This window comes from Seriola aureovittata, chromosome 5 (assembly GCF_021018895.1).
Source record: "Seriola aureovittata isolate HTS-2021-v1 ecotype China chromosome 5, ASM2101889v1, whole genome shotgun sequence".
In the NCBI taxonomy this organism is placed as follows: Eukaryota; Metazoa; Chordata; class Actinopteri; order Carangiformes; family Carangidae; genus Seriola; species Seriola aureovittata.
Genome location: NC_079368.1, coordinates 7,486,397 through 7,511,424, shown reverse-complemented (window position 1 = coordinate 7,511,424; position 25,028 = coordinate 7,486,397). Strand labels below are relative to the sequence as shown.

Below are 25,028 nucleotides of genomic sequence, written 5' to 3'. Positions count from 1 at the left end.
CCATAACTCTGCAACAGCTGTTGACACAAAATTGGTTCAGGTTTATGGCTATACTGTAGCTTTAATGAGTTTTACAAACAAAAGATTTATTCCATTTTATATGCCAAAAAAATAGGTGAGGAAAAAAAACAACTTAGATTTCTGCCATGTTTGTGCCTTTGTAACTTTGGTTCAATATCTAAATACTCAATCTTACTTTTTCAAGGTTATGACTGTAACCAAAACACTTGAAGAACAATAGCGTTTTTATTTTGGGTACATTATGAAAAGTGAAAGTACAAATAAAAGTGTCTCGTAACAGGTTAAAATGACCACAATAACATAATATAAACGCTAAAATATTCGGTGCAAGATTAAGTTTTTCATCTAGCAAGAACACAGGAGATTGTTGCAGGCAGAGAAACACCCACGACGAAACTAGTAGGCTACATGCTGCCTCCGGGCCACTTCTGAAGAAACAATGTTGCAAGCAGCAGCAACAAGCTAACAGCAACACATATTTGCACATCTGCTTATAAAAACATCTTTAAACATTATGAATTTGTTGAAGTTTTCAGTTACTGTATGGAAAATATTGATAAATTTACAACATCAGCTGCAGCAAACAATTAACATAAAAAGCTGTGTGTTCATTTTAAGAAAAGAGGGCATTTTACCGTATGTTTACCGACGCTGTGTCAGGTAAAAAACAATCATTGAACACCTGTCACCCTAGAGGTAATACTGTTGCCATAGCAACTATCTCCATTCATTCCTTTCAGTTCAACCCTTGAGTGCGCCGTGTGCGCGCTGCGTTGGACTCTTCTGATTGGACAAGAGTAGGACCATGTCAGACCGGAAGAAGGAGGGGCGTGAACATTAGATTAATAAGATAGGCTACATATAATACATATATAAGATACATATACTACACTTCAGTCCCTTGAATAACAATGTAGGAAATATAATGTTGAAGACATCACCTTTTCTTGTCAGTGTCAGTAGAATTGACACAACCCAAGTTTTTACAAATACCTTTTTCTGCAGTTGGAATAAAAAAAAAAAAAGCATATATAACACTGTGAGAATACCCTCCTTTAACATGTTGGCGTCTTTATTGAAAGGTTAACAGCAGAGATAACTGGTTAAGGCTGGGATCAGGTAGTTGCAGAGCAAGGAAACACATGGACTGGGAAATAGACCTCACATTCCCCAGAAACTACTCCAGAGCCTTGGGATGTAAGCTCTCTTTTTTTTTTTTTTTACTTCAGCCTTAAGTATCTCGACCGTGTAACTGGTAAAGTTAAATTTTTGGTTATCGACGCTTAACGTTAGGTCTGTCAGTCTAAAGCAGGGGGTGTGGACACAAATCTAGATTTCTGCCTGAAAGTCTAAACTCCGGGCATAAATTATAATCTCTTCACTTGACGTGTTAAAAAGACACAGGGCTTCTTCCTGCACGTTTCCACCAATCAAGGTCAGAATATGAGCATAAAGTGTTTACAACCCTCAAAATCTGTGACTTTTGATGTTAATGACGTGATGATCGTTATTTGTACATAGTTACAAAGTAAGATGTGATTGGGTTGTGGCATGAAATGGTGTTGAATGGGTCAGGAAACCTTAACAGGAAGTCGTGATTCGACAGAGTATGTGTCACTCATTGGCCATGTGAAATTTAAGGTTAGGTAGCGCTGTTCCGCCTCCTGCTCCTGCACACTGGCAGAGCAAATGTTAGTTTGGATGCACACATTGAATGAAAGTCAGTGTAGCAGGCTGTGGCCACAAGCAACTGAGAATATCTGCACAGTCAAGTTATCCTACAGTTTTGAGTATAGGCAGCTGGCGAGACTGTATCAGCAGAGAGAAGCTTACACATTGGCAAAAGATAGGCTGAATATATTGGTGACAGGAGAAGGTAAGAGATATTTGCATGAACGTTAGCCGGGCTCTCACAGACCAAGTATTTCTGGTTAGGTAGGTAGGTTGGTTAGCTTGCTAGCCTAACTGACAAACGTTACTCGCTGCTAATTTCTCGTTATTCTGTAGTATATTACTAATTATTACGTATGTGGTAACAATATGTCATGAATCTGTTAACGTTAAACTACAATACCGGTTTATTATTTCACTGTCATTTTCTGGGTCTCTGTGATTTTGTGCTAATGCTACTGCCGGTATTGGAACTGTTAACGTTAGCATACTGGCTAACTTAAAGATATCACGTTGCATGTCATCAAGTCGAGCTTGCTAGCTCCTTACGCTAGCTAGATACGGAAGGGTTACTTCCATGCAGAAACTGAGTCTGTGCTGCATGCAAGCGGATACCAACACTGTCTGTCTCTGTGTCTAGGACCAGGCTGTGTGTGGCAATGCAGCGGGTCACGGCGCAGCTCGTCGCCGGGCTGTTCGCAGCGGTGCTGTCGCTGCTGGCAGAGCAGTGTTTGGCGGACGGCGGGGGCCCCAGCCTCGCTGAACGGGTTATCTGGGCTGTAAATGCCGGGGGTGAAGCACATGTAGACGTGCACGGTATTCACTTCAAAAAGGACCCTTTGGAAGGGAAAATTGGTAAAGGTGAGTTGATTTTATCAGCGGTTAAATTCTAATATGAGTCTTCGTGCTTTGCTGGGCTACACCTGTAAGGTGTTGCAGAGAGTGACATTGTGAAGGTAAATGGTGCTCCCCAGAGCTTGAGAAATTTCCAGCAGAAACCTCTGCATGGTATGGCTTCCGCAAGTAACCACAAACTAATGAGGAGTCAGCATAGAGGGCTACAGCTCCGCCCCTCTCAACATGTAGAGGAAGCAGGTGATGATATGATCTTATTGACTGTAGAGTCATTCTTGGCGTCAGTTATGAGGCAGAGATATTGTAATTGAAAGTTTGAGTGAACACAGTGTGGTGACTTGCCATTTGCAACAGAGAGGCACTGTATTTCACTGAGTGCAGGAAAAGGTCAAGGCTCGCCTAATGTGGTGCTTTGCTTGACGTAAAACATGATCAGTTTTCCAGAAATGCAGCTTTTAATGGGGTATTGTGAGCAAAGTGCACACACTGAACCTGATGCTGTTCTCCTTCGTAGCCTCCGATTATGGGGTGCGTCTGCCAATACTGCGCTCCAGTCCAGAGGACCAGATCCTGTATCAGACAGAGCGCTACAATGAGGACACTTTTGGATATGATATCCCCATTCGTGAGGAAGGAGACTATATACTAGTTATGAAGTATGCAGAAGTTTACTTCGCCCAGTCACAGCAAAAGGTTTGTCAGTTAATATCTCATTGTCATTCTCATCTCTCATTGTTTTTCCTTCATATCCAATACGACAGGAATGTAATTTTTTTTGTTTTAATGTACATGTCAGTGCATACTTGTGTTCAGACAGCACTCAAGGAGTTGATTGAGTATACTCTATTGATGTCACCATGAATGTTAGGCTGTGTGTGTGTGAATTAGCTGTTATCCACTGTTGATTTTGGAATATGCTTTTCTAGGTGTTTGATGTCCGTCTAAACGGCCATGTGGTGGTGAAGGACCTGGATATCTTTGATCGAGTGGGTCACAGCACCGCTCATGATGAGATAGTGCCTTTCTCTATTCGACGTGGCAAGCTGAGCGTGCAAGGAGAGGTGTCCACTTTCAACGGCAAGCTCACCGTGGAGTTTGTAAAGGTGAGCTGATTTTATTTGAGTTACTTTAGACATTTCTGGATGTCATTGTTTGTGAAAAGGAGTGTCAGTCTGCTTATTTAGCTGTTAGATATTTCATTGGCATTTGAAACAAGTTGATCCTGTTTAACCAGGTTAATCAGGTAGAAGTCTATAATATATTCTACTACAAATACCAATTTCAGGCAATCAAAGGTGCTCTGTGGAGTATTTGATTAGTAGTGCTATGGAGCAATGTTTACCATGAGTTGGTGCCCATTTTTATGTGTTGTGCACATGCATGTGTCTTACACACGCGCACATACACACTTATCTCCTTCCAATGGTTTCACTCTATTCAGCTGGTTGACTATTACAGCAAACATAGATGTAAACATTTTTAAATATTAAATAAAAAATCAGCTTTTCAAATATTTTATATTATATAACTTACACATATCTTCTGCCTGTTTACAAGGCACCTTGCTGAAGGAATTGCTCAATTCTATGATCATTTTATTGGTAGATTGAAACTGGTACACAATGAGGTGGCAATTAAAGATAGTTTTACATTCTGAGAAAGAAGAAAGATTTTTTTTTTTTTAATTTTGACATGTAAGAAAATGTGAATTTTGTCATTCTTTTTTTCTCTCTCTCTTCTCTCATATGAAGTAAACCATATATTGTGTGTATGTTAAGAGGTGCTCTACATGTGTAATTGTTTCCTTTATTTTCTTTTTGCGGTAGTGTTTTATTATTTTGAGCTGGCAATAGGCTACTATGTGCAACAGACAGATTAGTAGAATAGTGACTAAAATATTGTTGCTTTTAAAAAAATTTAAGCAGAAGTGAAAAGAGTCATCTTCTCTAGTAAGTAAGAATGTATCTATGGAAGTATTTGTCATATACAAATTTCTTTAAGCACAAGAAAGTCAAGTTAATAATAGAAAGCAGAACAGGTCACCCATTTAATATTTCAACTCTTTGGAAGTGTTAGTCCGAACAAGAGAAATTGCCATCATGACTTTTATGGAAAAGTGAATCTTTGAGCTTATTCAACAGGAGGCTGACATATAAAATTGACAGCACATTTACATAATGAACTCCTCATCTGAAATGAGCTGTTGACAGCCAGTTGGAGTGTGTGGGCCATGCAAATGACTGACAGCAGATCCAAATTTGGTTGGCCTCTATTGTGTTTGTTTACTTGTCATGTGCTGCAGCTTTTAACTTTGCTCTCTAGCTCTCACCAAACTGCCTCTCTCTATAAATCATGTGTCAAATTCTCCACTATTCACCCGTTCAAGTTTGTGGTTGCTCGCCTTCGTTTCCCCTTTTCATGAATGTGATTGCGGGTTACTGTGATTTATGAAAGGACATTGTGATATCCAAAAAATCTGTTGTTAGTACTGTATAAAAAAAGAAATAGCTGGATGGCTTTGGAGTCTGTAGCTTGGCCACAAACCCATCATTCTTAATGAAAAGAGCCTCTGATGAGGTTAGTAATTGTTTCCCTTCTTTCCTTGTCACATTTTATTCTCTGGTAATACATCTACCATGTCCAGCCACATGCAGAGGTAGTAGGTGTTGGTACTTTGGTTCAAGTGTCTCCCCTTCACTTTATCCAACAGCCATACTCCTCTTTTTAGTCACTTCACACAACCTGATATGTATTACATTTCCCTTTATGGTCTCCTTGTTATCAATACAGCACCATCTCATACTATGATACTGTTCTTCTGTTACTAGTGGCATGACTCTTTATCGATTATCTATCAGTGTAGGTTAAATTTAATCTCCTGACTAAGGCCCATGACTATATTAGGAATATGTCATTGGCTTGACACATACCTGTTTACTTTGCCCATATTTGCACCACTACTTCCAGCACAGCAAAAACAGAGATTACGTTTGATTCTGGTTTGCAGTTTGGGACCTAATCACAAATACTCATGAGCTAGCTGGAGGCCATACGGGGTTTTTTTTCTTCTGACATGATTAGTATTCCCTTTAAGCCCTGGGTTCTAACAAATGAAAGATTTTGCTAGTGGGGTTTGTAGAACATGTGGCTATAGGCTAAATTTGTAGGATGGCATACTTCAAAAAAAAGTTTTTCCGCAGTGACCTCTTTCTTTTTATTTTTTGTAGATTACTTGTTCCCTCTGTATTTTCTTTCTGTAAAAGGAGAAGTGGGACATACTGTCTGCTCTTTCTACAGACTAAACACAAAGAAGAAAGACATTTTTAATGAGCATCATAGTAAGATAAGGGTGCTCCAACCATGTTTCTTGAAAGCAAAAGAGATGATTGACCAATGAAACTGTATTTTATTTGTTTCTTTGTACCTTAATTTTACCATTTTATTCAGCCTTACTTAGGGTGTTTTCACATATACTCCTTTTTAAATGAACCAAAGTCAGCCCTCTTACATTGGACTAACAGAAAAGGGAATCTCCTCTTTTTGCGTTCGTTTGAAAGAGGACTCAGTTCTCTTTATGGTCCACCTTAGCTCTGAAGGGGGTTCAGTTCACTATAGTTTCTCTGGAGCTTTCACAAATGAAACAAGATGGCTGCTGCTATAATTACGTCTTATCCACATTCCTGTGGTATTTGGTTAAATTAGTAATACAATATAGTATTGTGTGTGTATGTGTGTGTGTGTGTGTGTGTGTGTGTGTGTGTGTGTGTGTGTGTTCTCCATATTACAAAGAAACATGTTTGCAACAAAAATCACACCATCATTTTTATTTTTTTAATCGCAATATGAGTTTTATTCATTTATTTATTTTGTATATGGTGCAGCCATAATATATATGTGAGATCTGAGTTCATTTGGAGAGTCATATTTGAGGGTGTAAAGGGACCAACATGCTCAGTCATCACCTCTCCACTGTGCTATTAAAACTGCAGTTTTTCATTCATAAATACCTAATATTATTTGCTTTCCTTTGGCGTTTGTTTTGTGTGGTGCTGATCTGTTTTGTTTTTCAGGGTTATTATGACAACCCCAAGGTCTGCGCTCTCTATGTAATGAAGGGGACATTAGACGGTGAGTCCTGAGACTGCAAACGTACTGTAACCATTGGCACTTGGCATAAATACCATTATATTCAGTAGTTTCTGACGTCTGGCTCAACAACATGGAAGCACTTTCATATAACAGTTGTAGATTTAGTAGTAGTAGTGTTACATGCCCGTGCTTACAGACACATCCAGACCTCTGAGACGTGGACTAACTTCCCCCATCCTCTTTTATTTGACAGATGTACCAAAACTTCAGCCTCATCCTGGCTTGGAGAAGCATGAGGAAGAGGAGGAAGAAGAGGAAGATAGTGAAGGAGGCGAGGAAGGTGGGAAGAAAAAGGTCCCATCAGGTTCTAAGTACAGGGTCCAGTCAGGCCCCCGAACACCAAACCCATACGCGGCCGACAACAGCAGCCTAATGTTTCCCATCCTGGTGGCGTTTGGGGTGTTCATCCCTACACTGTTCTGCCTCTGTCGGCTGTGAGCTAAAACTAGCGGTCGAGGAGACGTCAGGAGGACAAGACGGACGTGAGACTATGAAGAGAGAGAGAGGGAGAGAAGGGGGGGAGGGGGTCAAGGTGACAACAGCAGCACAGGTAAAAACATACACACAGGAGAGAGCTGAAGGCTTTGAGAAAACCACGACGACGGAAGGAACAAAAAGAGACAATAACTTTTCGGAGAGCCACTGCAAGAGGAAACAGACGCTGCTGGTGAATTGTACCGCTGAGGAGAGAAAAGGAGATGTAGGAAGTGTATGCTGTGCGCTTCTTTGTGAATGTGTTTCGCATCCACCTCTGCTGACCCTTTTGAACAATGTTAGTCATTTCCACTCAGAGACTGGGCAGGATTTACAGATGCCAGTCTTCACGGTTTGAAACCACATTTCAGCAGCTAAGGGATGCTCAGGAGTGATTGGTCTGGGCCCGTTTTATAAACTAAAAGCATTGTTTTGTACTGGGTGTTTAACACTCCTGCTCAGCATCTGGTCAGACATGTTACCTTCAAATTGGAAATGGTGCTGCTTAGAAATTGGTTAAATAGAATAGAATCCATGAGTCAAGACGGTTAGTGGAAATAACAGTTGCCATTTAAGAGGCTCCCATTTTTTTTGTGTCTGTCCACTGAGATCTAGTTAGTCCTGCGTTGACGTGCCATCATCTGTTTGTCATGAGATGTTGAAAAAAGAGAAATTGGTGTTGAACCAGCTCTGTAGCTGGAGGGATTATTCTTTGTGTGCCGTCTAACTAGTCTTGCCTTTTACATAAAATTAGGTTTGGTTACACAAATTTGTTAAGGGCCATAAAAAGTCTCCGCAGCAGTGATCACAAATTGAAAGTCCTTGTTGGATTCTCATTTTTTCCAATGATAGATCTGTTTTAAACTTCAGACTTTACAAGGTGTGAATGTTGAGCCTTTGACAGTTTCTTTCAGTAAGAGACGCCATACTTGCATTTAGTGAGAGGCAAAGTTTATGCTGTGAAATGCTAAAGTTACATTGCTGTATTTGAGGTGATCTTTGCCTTTTTCCATTCATTCATTATGCATGCCTGCCTTTTTGTTTCACCAAAGAATGTCTTTTCTTTCTTTCTTTTTTTCTTTTGTTAGAGAAGGAAAACTTGGTGGCCTGTTAATTTGACAAATAGTTCGCAAATTCAAGTCTGTGATGTCTCTGTGGCTAACGGTTAAACTGGACAGCACACTTACCACATGAAATTGATAACAGCTGATTTAGTGGAACAGAGTTTTTCCACTTTTTTACATCAGTGGCTAGACCAGTGGGGAGAGTTGTAATTTTTTTTCTTGTTTTGTTTTGTCATAAATCTTTATGTTTGATTTAAAACAGAATGCTGTGTTGACTCTGATGGGCCGTGATCTTCAGTCCATGTAACTGAGAGAACCAGCCGCTGCAGCTCAGTGTTAATATAATAAATCACAAGAATCTGTGCCAGTCCATGCACTTGTGTCGTACAAAGTCGCTGTGTGTGTACCACAAGTTCATCCACCTGCAGTAAGAGATGACAAAGCACAAACATCAGTGGAAGCAGAAAATCAAATGTTTACCAGATGTTCTAGATCAACATCTGTTCAAGTTTTCCACCTTCTACTTCTTCACTCAGCCTTTTCAGATCTGTTGTCTTAAAACGTTTTAATGTGGACTGTACCATTTTGTTAATTCAGTGTGAACTTTCAGTGCAATTAAGCTACATGTTCCGGTCCTTGAATTGATTGAACAAACTGGGGATAAAACGAAATCTTTGAGCCTTTTGTTTTATTTTCTACATGGCCATATTATCAGAGTCCACTTTGACTGTGTTTTAGCCTCAGCTGTTGGACAGTGATATCCTTTTTTTTTTGTTTTGTTTTTTTTTGCTTTGCATTTAAACTGAAAAGCAGCTTTGTTCCTCATTTTTATTGGAGTTGTGTTGTGAACCCTGCTATTTATGTATCTAGTTACCTCCCTCAAGTGCTTAGCTCTACTCCAAGGACAATTTTGTAACTTTGCCTGTTTCACTAATGCGTCTTAAATGTCCCCCGACCCCTCCCCCAGCCAGTATTGCTGTTGCCATATGCAGTACTTGAAAAACGGTTAATAATTCAGGTGTTGCGGATCCTCCCTCACTCCTCGATTCTCCTTCCCATTTTGATTGATGGTGGGTAGGAAGTTAGTGCCAGAAAATATTCAGTCAGTTGTTGGCGGTTTTTTGGGGTTTCTGTTGTTGTTTTGGTTTTTTGGTTTTTTTTTTGAAGCTGTAAACTCAATTCATATTTAAGACATATACGCACCTTTTTTTTCCCTCTGAAAAGATGCAAAAAGTTCATTTAATTCAGCACCAAAGTCACCGTGTTCTGTTCGTCTGCAAGTCTACACAGTTGCGTGTGTATATAAGGTACAAGATCACACTTTTTATTGTGTGACACCAGTTTTGATCTCATCACTTTTGTGTTGTAGCAGGTGAGGTGTTAGGGTTTGTTTTGTTTTTTTTTTCTCATGAGGAAGACTTTGTGGCCTTTCTTCTGGGGAGGAAACGGTTGATGGTACAGAGTATAAAAAAAAAATGAAAAAAATTTAACAGGCAGCCAGATAAACGGACTGTCAGAAAGTCAAATAAATGAGATTGTGTCTGAAAATGTGGGATCTTCCATTCTATCATATATATAATTTAAATCAGAGTGGGGCTGATCTGGAGATATTTTATAATACGCTTGGATTTGTATGTTTGAATTTTTTCCTCAGGATCTGTTTTGTTTTTGAGTTTTTAAAACGTGATATTTTATTGGTGTGACATTTTGCACTGCCTCATGTATTTTAAAAATCGTCATTTTGTGTGTGTGTGCGTGTGTATGTGTATGTTCGTCTTTGTTGCCTTGAATTATTGAATACAACGTGCTTTACCATCATTCGCCTTGATGTTGCTCTTTTGTTGGCTTATATCAAATTAGCCCCCTTTTTTTTTTCCTTCTCTGTTAAAGACACTTCAGGGCTAGATTTTCATTCCACACAAACAGATCTTGTTCGTAGTAAGGGTCAGTAAAATTAATAAATCTTGAATCTGTCGCTAACCTCAACTTTTCTAGGAGCAAAGCCAGTCAAAAACAAAAATGGAAAGGTTTGAGAGATCTGTGTGAAATGTAAATGTCCAGCACTTGTTGCAGACAGTCTTACCTTGTGTATTTCGCTCCTCACCAGCCTTTTACGGACCTGTTGTTGTCAATACATCTCACAGTTGAATGAACTAGAGTGGAATGAAGATCTGCTCTTTTTTTGTTTGTTTTTTCATGAGAACCAAAGAATTGCTGTCATTCCACCCAAATTCTTTAGCACAGTGTCCCAACATGACACTCAAGGTTCTTGTCTTTTTTTCTTTCTCTCACCTGGTGAAGCAGTGAACAAACCAGGGGAAGCGAACATGTCATGTCATGTCATCAGATTTGTCACCACTAATTATCCGCCTGCCATGACACCAGTCTTGAAGTTTTCATCCTAAAAAAAAAAGAGTCGTTTTGATTGCTCTGTAATTAATGTAAATTTGTTTTCGAGATTACCATCTCACGCTCAATGCTTTTTTTTTTTTTTCTTCTTCCTTGTGTCTCATTTTCAAAGCAGCTGATCATGTGAGATGAATTTAAACTGAGACAAATTTGAACAGCGAAAACATCAGTCAGCTTCGGCCGTCGTCCAGGCAGCAGACCACGTACACAAACAAGCGAGGCCTGCCACCGATCACACAGCGCGAGTGTGTGAGACAGTGAGTGTGTGCTTAAAATACGAGTCCTACTGTACAGATATACGTGTGTTGGGTAAAGAAAAAGCTCTTCTGAGAGCTGTAGGCAGCAGGTGGAGAGAACTGTTTTTGAGAGCTCTGGTTTTACTCAGATGTGGCGTACATCTGCAGAATGGGAAATGCTGATAAATGCTGTCTCTTTTTAATAAATGTGCTATTTTATCAGACTGTGTCGCTGCTGTTTTTCCACCCCCAGCATCCCTGTGTTGCAGCTTTGTGAGGTAATTTGGTATTTAATAGTTGTCTTGCGTTAAATTTGATTGGTCTAATGACAAGTGCTGTGTCTGTATGGAATTATGCATCTTAGATGAATCTTTAAATACCTTGAAACTCTGATATTTGCTAAAAAAAAAAAAAAAAAAAAAAAGGGTAGCAGGGTCACAGCAACATGTACAGGCCCTTTGTTTATCCAGGTGTTGTTTTTTCCCCCACCTTTTCCTACCAACTGTGAAAAGTTCTTTAAATAGAAGCACGTATCTAAAAAGGTGCTGGGAGGAGAATATTTAAAAGACAAACACAGCTGAACAAAGCACATCCACTGACTCAGGGGGCCACACACTTCTGTCAAGAGCCGCTGTTAGATTTAGTTTTAATAACCAAAGAATGACTCCATAAACTTACAGTATATCATATTCACTATTTACAAATTTATATATATATTTTACAAAACATAACATTTATAAATTAATAGATTTGACATTGAAGTGCATCATTTCCTTTGTTAGAAAAGAGTAATTCAGCAGATAAAATGTTTCCATGCAGAGTCACAGTCTCAGTTTGACTTCATCTATCTGTAGTAGAGCGCCATGAAAGGTGTGTGTGTGAGGTGAACGCCGCCGCCTCCGCAGGACACACCTGCTCCGGCCTGACCGCAGCCCAGGACCAAGCCCAGCTCCAGAGCAGGCAGCGCGCCGGCCACCCCATCCACCCACACATCACCGTCAGTGTCCTGCAGAGCGTGAGGCGCTGGCGGATCCCCCCTGGAAGAGAACACCATCCGCCGCATGTTCACCAAGCTGGGACCCCCTCCAGCGCCACCTGCTGCCTCCTGCAGACTCTGGAAAAGGAACAGCAGATCCACCCGCAGCTCCACCATGTCGCCCCGGGACCACACACTGTACCTAGAGAGACAACAGAGGCCTTTAGACTAACGGCTGCAATGAAGGGATTTTGTGAGAAACTGAGCTAGTAAAAGATCACTTGGAGATAGGAGTTTTTACCTTGTAGGGAGGCTGCGCTTTGCCATGGACGGAAGCACGGGATGGAGATCCAGGTGCTGTGGGTTGGAGATTTGAAGGTGAAGCTCGGCTCTCGTAACTGTCAACGACAAAATCTCCCTGGTGAGGAGAAACTCCACATCTGTTTCTGCAGGAGGAGGAGGAGGAGAAGAAGAAGAAGAAGAAGAAGAAGAAGAAGGAGGCAGTCAGGAGTCTGTCAGAGTCACAGTCTGGTTTAACACACAGCATTTCATGTCACAGAGCAGCACACACACTCATGTTAACCTCCATTCACACAAATCCCAGGGATCAGGAAAGAAATCTCCACCACAGAGGCGATGTTCTCACTCCTAATACCTTGTTAATCTGTCAGCAGGACATCTCAACCAGCTCAGGCTCATTGTATGCAGATAACACAATCCTCTATAGCTGTATTAAGCTATTAAGACACCCCCCACCCCAACTGCTTTCACTTCTCCAGCTTCTGACATTCCTGCACAGTGTCACTCCTTCAACCCTAAGTGCTGGATGGGCTTTTCTGAGTGTAAATGGCATCTCAAGTGTGTATACAGTCAGTCTAAAGTCATTTTTGCTATTGAAGATAAATCTCTTCTCTTTACTAATCCTCAAGGCAACTGGATCATCCTCACAGCTCCTGAAGTTACAGGGCAGTTTTGATCCTTGGACTAAAAAGTAATGTGGGCAAATGTGCTTTCTCTGACTTCTTCTACAGATCTGGATGCTGTAGATAGGTGCAAGGTCAAGAAGTCAGTTTAACCTGAATCTAAGACATGGCAGTGGTGTGTTATGGTGCAGTGTTCACCACTGGGCAGAAGTTTTCCCTCTCAAACCCTTCAGCCTACATGTGGTTGCAGTAGCTATTACAATATATATGTGTGTGTGTGTGTGTGTGTGTGTATGTATATATATATATTGCTTTAAGCCATATTTAGTGGAATCAACCTAACGGAAATAAACTTCAGCCCATCAGGGCCTCGTGAGCGTCTCTATGTGAATCACTCCAGACTGAACACGACCAACACATTTAAGATCTACAGTGTTAAAAAAAAAAAAAAAAACCTCATCAGGAGAAGGCATGGATCTGTTTAGTCTTACCTCCTCTCAGGCGACCTTGAATCCCTTTGACGCTTCTGCAGCTCAGTCCCTCCTGACAGCAGTGGTAAACCCGGCGCACGAAGCTGAACAGAGGTTTTCCTGGGAACACCAGGCCCAGGGAGGCCCCCGGGGAAAAGGGCCGCACACGGAGTTGCAGCACTGTTGCGTTATCCCCTGGAGCTTGTTGTGTGTTTTCCAGCCAAGGCGCCGCCAGCTCCGCGCACCGCTCCCGGTGCTTCTCCTCGACCCCCCGCCTCCACCGCCTCGACGCGTCCGTGCGTAAAGTTGCTCCAGAGGATTCATCTCCAGCTTTCGGCGACTGTGGCACAAATCCCAGCGTGTCCACTGCGCGACCAAATACTCCAGTGTCACTTGTCAACGCCGAGAGAAGAAACAGAGAAATCCAAATGCAGCGCGAGGAGGCCATTTCTGTGAGATTTCTAAATCCTGACCTTTGGATCTTCACTGATGAATAACAGGCAGCTTCTGCGTGTCGCCAGCTCTGCATCCGGAGTTTGCTCTGCCTGCTATATACTCCACTGACAATGGGGACATCTCACCACTTAGAATTTCAATCCTTGCCCTCCTCACAGTCCCTGCCCCTCTTTTTTGTTCGTACCTTTAACCACCCATTTGCCCCCCGCTGCTTTCTTTTAATGCGCCTGCATAATGAGGCGCCCCGAAGAGCGCCGACCCCGTCCATTCAAATTCAACTCCTGAGCTAATGACTCTAATTACTCCATATTTGGATCATCAGGAACCATCTCATTTACAACACATGCGGAACAGAAACCTTCGGACAAAAACATGAATAATAACATTTTATGAGCATGTGTTTGGCTTTTCAAACGGCCCTCAGCGCACGTCATCCCTCAGTCATTTTGAAACAAGGCGTTAAGCCTGAGGTGAAAACAACAGGGGCTAGATTGCAGGGTCACATGCGGGCCGCCGATGGCCCTCATAAGGCCGTGTAGCCCCTGTGGTTTTAAACAAGCATTTACAAAAGTAGCTCAAATAAGACTCATGGATCATGTTTTCATTTAATGTCCACTAATAACACAGCACAGTGAATCTCTTCAAAAAAAAAAAAAAAAAAAGACTCTTCCAATTCAAACACAGCAGATCTAATAGGTGCATATTTAAATAACACTTTCTTGTTTCCAAAGAGTTGATTTGATATAAATAGAAACTTATATAAAAGCTGTTTCAGATTATTTTAGAAATGTATGTAACAAACTTTGCAGTATGTGCAGCAAGGAAAAGAATAATTAAATGCAAGTTAAACAATAGTTATTCACAGGACAAGTTCAACTTCATTAAATAATTTGCAAACCTGCTCCGTCACGTCAGAGCAGGTTAACCCCGTGCTTCAGCAGTCTGTGTCGGGCCTTGCTGGGCAGCGAGAACGCGCTGTCCTGGTGGTTAGGGATGCCCGAGTTCCTCAGTGAACCCCCGTGCTGCTGGAAGTAAGTCTCCTGGGCCACGCTGCGGGTTCCATACACAGCAGCACCGGCACTCCTGCGGTGAAAAGGTCACATGCATTTACATTTGAAGCATGTTTCAAGCATGATGGCGTGCGACAGAAGAAAGAGCCGATAAAGAGACGCAGAGCAACGATGGAAAGGTTTTCTGTTCAGTGTTCAGTTGTTGCAGTGCGATCTGTGCAAGTAAAGGGAGAACATTCAGGGACTGGTGGGATGTGATGATACACACGAAGAACCGACACAGCCCCCAACCCCCGACTTCTACTTGAGGAGCCATGAAAGGCACGAGTACCCCCTCCACCCCCCACCTCAACCACCATCACCACTACCACCACCACGTCACTGCCATACTGACCTGATAATAGCCTCCTGCAGAGTTTCAGTGTTACAGAAATGCAAGTGAAGAAGTGATGTGGCTCTGACAAAAGGATGCTCCGGGGCTCCCCCTGGTCGACCAGACAGGTTGGCTGCAGAGACACACAATAACAGCGGCACATTAACCTGGACAGGCATGTCTGCTGCACAAAGGAATGCTGATCACAGTCTCACTAATTAGCCGCTAGCTCATGCAAAGACAAATATAAAGTTACAAACCCCACCCCAGTCCCCAGGTGGACATGCCAGAGCTTTTACTCACTCTAGCAGAAAAGTGAAAACTGGGAAAAGACAGAAATGACCAGATGCAGAGGAAAGATAAGTATAGAAAGAGTCAAAGAGGATATAGAATAAAGGGATGTATGTGAGCTTATTATGGGGGGTCTTACTTGTCAGCGTGCTCTGGATGCAGTCAAAATGGGCAAAGATGTAGGGTCCTGGAGCGCCAGGGGCCCCTGGAGAGATGGTCCTCAGATGGGCCTCCAGTCCATTGAGTGACGCCAGGCTGCTGTGATACTGGATACGAACCATAAAGGCAGAATCAAATATTAGCATTTCAAAGGCAAATTAGCGCGCTCATGCACTTAAATTCAAATTCTACTGAGTCACAGCTGGTGGATTACAGAGGCGGACATTGTAATGTATTACATCAGCTGTGTCATGAAGAACTCTTTTTGTTGCACTCATCAAAGGAACTGTGGTAAAGTTTTGTGCTCACAAGAGCTTCTGTATGAAAATGTGACAGAGATGAGAGAAATCCTGGTTATTAGCAGGGCTGCTTTTGTTTCTCACCACTTCCTCCATTGAAGCCGTGTCACTCAGGAAGTGAGGCTCCACCAGCAGGGCCAGCACCAAGCCTTTCACCCGGTGCAGGTAAAGCGTCATGGGGAGCAGCGGACTCTCCTCTGGGTTGTCGAAAGCACCAAAGCAAGGAGGACGATCTCCCACCTCCGCCGTCTGACCTTGTGCTCTCCCGCTATCTCCCACCACCTCCTTATCGTCATGTGACTCCTCATTGCCTGACTCGCCCCCTCGGAAGTCAAACACCGTCCCACAAGCTGTGTCTCCCTCTCTTCCACCTCCATTGAAATGGGAGTTTCCTTCAAACGCAGAGTCGTCTCCTTTGTTATGTATCTGGCTGTCTCCATCTCCGTTGCTGTGAAAACTCTGATAATACAATTCCTCCAGCGCTTCCTCCTCAGCTTCGTGGGAGTGTTTCCCATTTGAGAAAGGAGGCTCGGGGGACTGTGGTGGGGGGTGGAGTGGATCAGCAGCGCTCTGTGAAGGAGCTGGGCTAAACAGAGAGTTATCTGATTCTGGAAAGCAAGGGCTGAAGGACATCTTCTGGGGGGACTGGGAGGGACCCGGATCAGATGAATCGGACTCAGTGGAGGCCATGTCAGATAAAGTTCTTGACAGGCGGGTCTTCTTTAGGGGACCGTCCTTGTGTGGAGTAGATTGGGACCTGGAGAACAGTTGGAGAAATGTTATTCAAACGTCCTGTTTTAGGCAGCCGGTGTAAGTCAAATACTTCCTGTGAACCAAATAACTGAACGTGAGGAGGGTAGGACGCTACCTGAGGTCTTTGTCGACGGGGGGAGACTGCAGGTACTGGAGTTCAGACATGGTCAGAAACACTGTAGTGGAGCAGACAGCAGCGCTGGAGGAGCTGGTGGAGCTCAGTCCATTGGGCTTCTGGGCCTAAATAAAAATTAAAAACAACTGGCTTCTCATTTTTCTTGTTAAAGGTATAGTTCAACATTTTGATTTTAATATGATTAATTATTATTTGATTTTATTTTATTTGGTGTCTGGTTAATAGTTCCAGTGCAGAGAGTTGGATGATTCCACTCTCATGTCTGTACGTTAAATATGAAGTGGGTTGATGGAAACATGTGACTGAATTTCCCAAACAGTTTTTGTTTTTGATTTAAGTGAAAATGAATACAGGGACAAACAGCTGGCCTGGCTCTGTCCAAAGCTAATAAAATCTGCCTAGCAACACATCTAAAGAAATAGGGATGTAACTCTGAATGGCATTTGGACTAATTTTCATGTCCTACCTTTGTGTACGTTTCACTCTCATGAACCATGACTTTCATTGTGAGCTCTGGAGACATCTGTGTGCTTACAACTCTGAGGAGGAGAGGCAGATAAAGGCTGGTTTTAGACTGTGCTGTATTTACAAAAACTATCCCACTGAGAGTTGGATCATGTCAAAATGTCAGCCCACCTTCCTCTGAACAGAATACAGCCTGCTAACACTAGAGGGCAGCGCTGACAGGCCTGAAGAATGAGGGCAGCTTTGAGCAGCAGAAGTGGGTCAACCTGAGAACAAAAATTCAATTTATCACCAGCTTAAAGTGCATAAACTGAGGTAATACATAGATAACAGGATATAGATTAATAACTTCATTAGTTCAATTGTTGCACCAAGACACTTATGTGAATGTTGGAATATAATTATTTAAGTTGTTATGTCATCCATCATGTGACAAACCTGTTTTGCAAAAGCTTAAAAATTATGCCAAAAACAAGATTTGACTAATCGAGCTTGACAAGTAGCAGATTTGAATCATTATAATTTAACCTTTCATGTGGCTAACAGGCCAAAAGTATCCAGGATTGACTGGCATTGGCTTCGTGCACATCACAACTGTGTACTCTCGGTACAATAAATATGTATAAATTTGGCTCTGCGTGATTGTTAAGACGTACTGACGGCTTACTCAATACCTCAGGACATTGTGACACAGTCATTTCCTGTCAGAGAAAGTCGATGTGCAGCAGCAGCATGATAAAGACACTCCAGGCTAAATGCAGAACTCTGACATCTTGTACATACATTGGTCGAGTCAATGGTCCTCAAACAGCTGAAGATGTGATGAAGCTCTGAGGATCCTGACTGCAGGTGTGAGAGATACCGCGCCCATCGAGCAGCCAGAGTCTCTCGACTGTTCAGCTACAAAACAAAACAAAGTTCAAATTACAACATGCAGAGATAGACATGATATTTCTGACTTCAAAAATGTTCATGTATTTTTTTTTATAATATACATCGGTTTGATACTGAATCATTGCCTTGTGATATTGACTTTCATTCTTTTGTAAATCGCTCTTAAATGTTGGTCCATGACTTTTTTTTCTGTGTCTCGAAGTCCTTTAAATAAAGAGACTCTTGGAGAACAAATCAGCCTTTCAAAATAAAAGACTATTGTAGAAGTATTTAGACAAGTGGAGACTGCACCTGGTAGCTCTGTCGGACAGAGCCGTTGTAGAAACAGAAAAGTTTTATTAGCTGATCCAGGAGCTCGCAGACACTGACGGTGGGAACTTCCACTGAGCAGCCCAGAGCCTGGGAGAAAAAAAACACATATCCCCCAAAAAACCCATCAAAGACATTACCTCATATTCAGGACAAAACAAAGTCATCTTGAGAAGTTGCAGCTGGGCCACCTGTGAGAGCACTCACCCAGAAGAAGTCATCTTTCATGTGAATGGCATACTTGTTGCGGCGCAGCCTCAGTATGCGTACGGGAGAGGAGGACAGCTCAGAGACACAGCGGCCCACGCCGGCGAGCTGTCCACAGAGCAGCTCCTGCTTGTCTATGGGTGTCTGGAAGAAAAAAACATATGAAAACATTAAGGTAACTGAGTTGTAATCTGTGGATTTAAATGTATACACACGTAGATCCACCCACAACACAACCACACGTGTGACTTGGAACAGTTTGTGAAAGTCAAACCTCTTCAGGATAGAAGTAGCAGATTCCCTCTCTCGTGGGGTCGCCCTCTCCTGTGACCTTTGATCCATCGTAGAGGAAGAAATTACTACACCTGCAAAATAAATACTCTAATAAATGTCTAAATTCTGAGATGTGCATTTAGTTCCCCTACACATAAACTGGATAATTATTTATATGCTGGACAAAAAATGCAAAATGCCAGAGATTGTTGTGGTGCTCCAGTTCACTCAATGTCTCAGGTGTAGCAGAAAAACCTGCAGCCACGATCGACCGTGAAGCCAGCACATTTATTATAATGTGAAAGTCAGGGATCATGTGAAAACCTTCATGTCTGGTTTACGTTAATAATTGGTGTCATCTCAGACCATCCTGCAGGCAGTAGCTTGTTAGACTGGGACAGAATCAGCTGATCTCACCTTCTTATCAGCTCTGCCATCACCGACACAAAGCCCAGGAAAAGAGAAAAGTTGCTCAGTCATCAGTTATCTTCTGTCTATGTATTCCTACTCCACCTGGCTGTAGGTGCACTCCGTCAAAAAGTAGAACAGGAGATTTCCGCCGCGGATCCGAGTCAGACGTGTCACAACCTGCAACACACGGCGGACTGTCAGCTGTGCGGTTCAGTCAGCAACAAGAAGTATTACGTTTTAAATCCCGGCTGTTATCAGCCACTGTTTATTTTCTATTCGCCCCTGAAATGAATCATTGCGACAGGGCTAGTGCTACCTGAGGAATGCGGGTCAGTCACACTTAGTGGAAGTCATGTGAAAGTACGGCAAGTTCACTGGGACAAACTAGCACGCTTTTCAAAAACGCTCAACAAGCCTGTAGAAACCAGAACTACTTAAGGTTTAAGTTACTTTAGTAAAAGTAGCGATGGATAAAGTCCACTACAAGTAAATGTCACAATTTTACCAAAGCATCAGCGTGTTACATTAGATTCTTACGGATGTATTAATGTGAAAGCAGCATTTCATAACTGATTGAAGTGATATTAACTATTTCACTCACTAGTTCAATCCAGATCATGTTTTATGTTTGATTTTGCTCAGAGAAAATAAAGTCTTGATCTTTAAAAGTGTTGCTGTCGGACAAATGTGGGTATTTACTGCAACATTTGCCTCTGAAATGTAGTGAACTAGAAGTACAGTGAAGTATATAGTAGAAATACTCATTTAAATTAATGTATGAATTATATATAGGTAGCCTACAGTACTCTGCATTTACTTATTATGTAAATAGCCCATGATTATGATCATCCTTAAGACGAATATGATTATTAGTAGTAGTATTAGTATTATTATTATTATTATTATTATTATTAGTAGTAGTAGTAGTAGTAGTAGTAGTAGTAGTAGTAGTAGTAGTAGTAGCACTGTGATTAATTAATCAGAAAATTGCATTAACTTGATTCTTTGGAAAATCTGAGACTGATTCACCCTTGTCCTGGAGTGAAATGTCCTACTTGCAGAGGCTGTAGTTGCAGGTAGTTCAGAAGATGAAATATGAATTCTGAATGTCATACCTATATCTATATATCTATAGATATAGGTATATGGAGGGACTATGATCAGGGTAGCTATACCAACCAACTCTGATCAGCAAATTCTTCTGTTAATCTGAAAGAGGAGAGTAAGGGTCTCAAGCCTTCATCCTTCGGGGGGAAACGCAACTAAAAATGTACAGGCTTAAAGAAATCACAGTAAACAGATAAAATACCACCTGTTTAAATTCACGTTTCAGTCATTAAATACCTACATTAAATACCAATTAAAATGTTAAAATATACGGGCAGCACAGCTGAGCCATGGGAAATTTAGGGACTGTCACATTGACTTTGTGTGTCGCTATTCGTGGGCAACAGATAGAAAATTAAGCTTCACCGTTCGTTTCTTCGCTCTGAAGCCATGATGAATCCGATTCTCAGTGATCGATTGAGGACGTCTGTAGAAGTTGACCGTGAACGCGCACAGCTCTGTCAGCCAATGGCTGAATTAAAGCTGGGTGCGACTTTTATCATCTACTCAGGAGAGAAGCTTGTAGATACATCACATCTATTCTGAAGGCAGGAGCCAAGTTCACGCCCCAGATCGTCTAGTGCATAAACTATAGGGGGGATTTGTGTTGAATGACCAATCCGCCATTTTGAATTTGTCCAAACATCCGTGCAGGGCCGCGCGAGAATACATCGCAGCGTGCAGCTGAAGGACGTCCAGACTGCTCCGACTGTGACCTGCTGCTGGATGCACAAGGCAGACGTCCGCCCACCGCGAGCCTGGTTTTCAGCGACTGTCGCCAAGTGTTTGCTCGTTTTGTTTGATTGTTGTGTCTCTGTAACTCATATTGTTAAGAGTCTAGACAGGCTGTATATGGAAAGTGCCCTGAGATAACTTCTGTTGTGATTTGGCACCATGTAAATAAAAAAAAATTGACAATCCGAGAAGAGAAGAGAAGAGAAAAACACACATTTTCTCATACATCAATTTGACCAGAGACTAGAGTATGTAGAGCTTTTTGTGAAGGTCTGTTTCACACAAGGCAAGTCAGCAGTTAAGTCAGACTTACTATGAAGCATTGTTAAAATCTGCCAAAACGCATGTTTATCAAACACCATAATTACCATTTTAATACCTTATAGGCCTAATAGTTCAGCCCTGTACATGTGTCTGGATCACATATCAGATATTGAACAAACAATTTTTATTGTCTCTAGGTAAGACCCAGATACATGTTGTTCTACATTTCACAAACTATTCTGTATTGTAATAATAATAATCAAGACATACAAAAATAATTAATAAATACATAGTAAAACACAAGATTGGGGAAAAAAACAACAAACAAAACAATAATTCATAAATATTTATATAAAATAATAATAATAATAATAAATTGATTTTTTAAATATAACAAAATTGAATAATCCAAGAGATTATAGGTTTTGGGTGTGATGATAAAATTGGTGTCATACCTTGCAATTCCATTGCTAGTGCAAAGGACAGAGTGGTCTGCTGCTGGTGACTGAACCCAATTTAAACTTTTGTCAAATTTCACATTAGCTGTGATTCCACATTTTATTACAAATATTTCAGCGCAGTGATGTGGGGTTGGCCACAATATGTCCAAATAAATCTGTTCAAATCATATAGATGGTAGCAGTACAGACATATCAGAGCCTCAGCAGGGAAGTTATTAAGTGTCTGTTGAGGTCCATCAGTCACAGACCTCAGGCTGTCAACGAGGCAGAGGATTTGTTACCAAGCATGTCGTAATTAGGACTTCTTTCATGTTAAATTGTCCAATTACTGTCTCCTAAAATTGTGGGAATATGTATAAATGAGTAACCATTCCTTCACTACTCATCTGATGTGAGTATAAGTGCTGTCAAACTAAAGCCATTGTTTGCTTCATTCATTTCAAATCCAGTGCGCTGGAGTACAGAGCCAACACAACCAAAAGTGTGTCAATACTCTGTAACTCATGTGATAATGGAATCCTCCTGGGGCACAGGGTTACACAGCGGCTCCACAGGGGCTCCACTTACAAGCCCTTCTTCATGAGCCTCCTACACTGAGCCCTGCACCGGGCCTCAGATTTTACAGTCTGAGGATTGCATTAGATACCCTATGTGCTGTTGCATGTGAAGAGCTGTACAGTGCCATATTGTAACAAGGCATATTTTGACCAACTGAATGCCAGAATTTCATTAATAAGAGACATTGCTGCCAACAAGTGCCGTTAAATCCCCAACACAAACACACCACTCCAAGTGTGCTGTAGGCAAGTCAAAATACTTGAATGTGACATACAATGTAACTAAAGCGATTTATTACAATTGTCTGACCTAAGTAAATCAAATTTTGTTTTAATTTATAATAATACTAAGATAAAAACACAATCATTTTTCACATGGTCACAGTAGCTGCTTATCAAGTAATAAGATTTCTTTTTCCAGCTTCCTCATTTTTAGTTCTCTGTACGCCATCTGTTGGTCGCGGTTCTCTATCTCCTTTTTGAGGTAGCGACAGTAAAGGGCCTTTATGTCTTCTGTCTGCCTCTGCAAAAGAAATTAAACAACACATGTGCTCATATTGTTCTTATTCTTCTTATTACCTACTACTGACACATAAACCTCACCTCTGGATTTCTGCCACCGGTTGTAGCACATGCTGAATCTGACCTTTCCTGCAGAATGCTACTGTGCACATCCTGCAGTAAAACAAACAAGTCAACATGTTAAGCATTAAAAGACAAACGGCTGAAAAAATGCACGTTAAGAAGCACTTACCCCTTCAAAATGTGTATCACTGACATCCGTCTCATCACCGCTCAAGCTCTCTGGTTCAGTTTTTGTTACAGGCAGGAGGAGTACAGGGTGGCCTGACACTGTAGTGGTGGGGTCAACATTACATTAAGCCATGTGGTAAATTCCAGGTCTTTTATGAAAAGTGAACTACACCTACCACTAATAAAAGAGCTGTCAGATCCAGGCAGTGGCTCAATGCAGGCACCCCCAGGCAGGACCTCCACTCTAAGCCTGTTGTCTTTGTGCTGCAGCACATCCTCCTCAGCAGAGGTCAGTGACGGAGTTGCTGACCCCCCATCATTCCTCATTAGCTCCACCCTTCTTCTTTTTGCTGCATAAGGATAGATCAGTAAAGTAAGTCATTCCCCTGGACAGTTTACAGTACAGTGCTGAAAATGGACGAAGTATTCAGATAAAGAAAAGGAGCGATGAGACACTGTGAAAATGCTCAATTAAAAGTAAAACCCCTGAATTCAAAAACATACCAAAGTGCAAGTAAAAATTTATGAAAAAAATGTAGTTAATGTACTAAAAATAAAATTAGTCATTATGCAACAGAATGACCCCTGTTAGAGTAATATTACCATTAATTATTGGATCAGTTTTCATGATGCATAAATGTGTAATCAGCAATTTAAAGATTTGGTAAGTGGAGTTGGAACTAATTTAAACAGCTTTTTACACTGTTGGTTGGTTTATAACAATGCATCATATTTAAAGAACTTATGTTTTACATGCAAAATCTTAATCTGCAAAATAACTAGTGAGTTTAGCAAGGTAAAAATACTGGAATCAAACGAATACTTGTCGGTGAAGAAATATGGTATTGAGTAACTGTTAACCACTGTTTGCAATAATACCTGTTTGCACTATATTTTTGTGTTTGACTTTAACTTGCTGCCATGTCCTTTTGTAGCCACTGTCCGATACCCTGTGAATTATTAAAAATAATAATGTTGTTAGGTGTCAGTACAGTTACATCATCAAAAAGTGCAAGTTACATTACTGTGGGCTGACCAATATTATGAATTATATTTTGTTATAGACTGGCCACAGTTCTTCTTACGCATTGATTTTATCAGCAATTCTCTGCCAGGCTTCCTCTCTGAGTTTTGAGGCGCTTGTGGTGTTGGATTTGGCAGTCAATATCTCTCTTTCTTCTTCATACAACTTCAAAATGAGTTCCTGCTCTTTAGAGCTGAAAAAATGTGCCCTCTCATGTTTTTTCATCATCCGGAAATCTACAAAAAAAAAAAACAAGGAACTGTGAATGTAAATTCAGGAGTCAAAACCATTATTGTTTTTGTATAGTTTATTATGTCATTATATCTTGAGCTAGGTCTTCTCACCTCCGTCTGTGTTCATGAACTGTAGTGACATCCGGGTTTCGGCGTTCGATTGATTTCCCCTTAATGGCGGAGCGGGTACGCGCAGTTATCCGAGATGTTTCAATGCTAGATTTAGTAATCAAATCGTAACCCACAGAGGTGAGACGAAATAAACCCGAGTTTAATCGATGCTGCAGTCAGTTGCGAGACGCTTCACGTTATCAATAACGGTTTAAGCGACGGAACCAAGGAAAAAACGGTCGGTGTCATGAAGCTTGATATCGACGAGCTTTGTTAACCCTGGATTTTCTAATTCGGTTTATAGCGCGTTCACGCGAAAGAGGTGGAGTCTGTAACAAAGCGCGAGTCACGTGTAACAGGTCTGGAGCATCACGCCTAGATAAAATAAACCAGAGCCATGGAAATAAATAAACTATTGTTCGAGCCCAAAATCTGGTGCTGATTCAGTGACTAAAGTTGTTATGTGGAACAACAGATCACAAGGTCACAGTTCAAACAG

The 25,028-nt window shown here is 41.4% G+C and overlaps 3 protein-coding genes across 3 annotated transcripts; 1 reads left to right on the top strand and 2 right to left on the bottom strand.

Annotated features, from left to right (window-relative positions):
• Positions 1-1,692: 1,692 nt before the first annotated feature.
• Positions 1,693-11,103, top strand: mlec (malectin). Its single transcript, XM_056376144.1, has 6 exons — positions 1,693-1,897; positions 2,333-2,553; positions 3,062-3,240; positions 3,474-3,650; positions 6,618-6,675; positions 6,890-11,103. The coding sequence occupies exons 2-6, from the start codon at positions 2,352-2,354 to the stop codon at positions 7,132-7,134; spliced, it is 861 nt and encodes a 286-aa protein (XP_056232119.1). The 5' UTR covers positions 1,693-1,897; positions 2,333-2,351; the 3' UTR covers positions 7,135-11,103.
• A 392-nt stretch (positions 11,104-11,495) lies between these two features.
• On the bottom strand, positions 11,496-19,632 carry hps4 (HPS4 biogenesis of lysosomal organelles complex 3 subunit 2). Its single transcript, XM_056376143.1, has 15 exons — positions 19,601-19,632; positions 19,291-19,461; positions 18,875-18,965; positions 18,601-18,744; positions 18,376-18,483; positions 17,974-18,090; positions 17,362-17,456; positions 17,192-17,264; positions 16,705-16,829; positions 15,921-16,593; positions 15,518-15,644; positions 15,109-15,220; positions 13,270-14,787; positions 12,157-12,301; positions 11,496-12,057 (listed from the first exon to the last, which is right to left on the bottom strand). The coding sequence occupies exons 2-13, from the start codon at positions 19,308-19,310 to the stop codon at positions 14,616-14,618; spliced, it is 1,857 nt and encodes a 618-aa protein (XP_056232118.1). The 5' UTR covers positions 19,311-19,461; positions 19,601-19,632; the 3' UTR covers positions 11,496-12,057; positions 12,157-12,301; positions 13,270-14,615.
• A 3,048-nt stretch (positions 19,633-22,680) lies between these two features.
• Positions 22,681-24,975, bottom strand: LOC130169045 (uncharacterized). The gene is made up of 7 exons (XM_056375448.1): positions 24,530-24,975; positions 24,247-24,421; positions 24,041-24,111; positions 23,338-23,511; positions 23,163-23,260; positions 23,012-23,083; positions 22,681-22,931 (listed from the first exon to the last, which is right to left on the bottom strand). The coding sequence occupies exons 1-7, from the start codon at positions 24,558-24,560 to the stop codon at positions 22,788-22,790; spliced, it is 765 nt and encodes a 254-aa protein (XP_056231423.1). The 5' UTR covers positions 24,561-24,975; the 3' UTR covers positions 22,681-22,787.
• Positions 24,976-25,028: the final 53 nt, after the last annotated feature.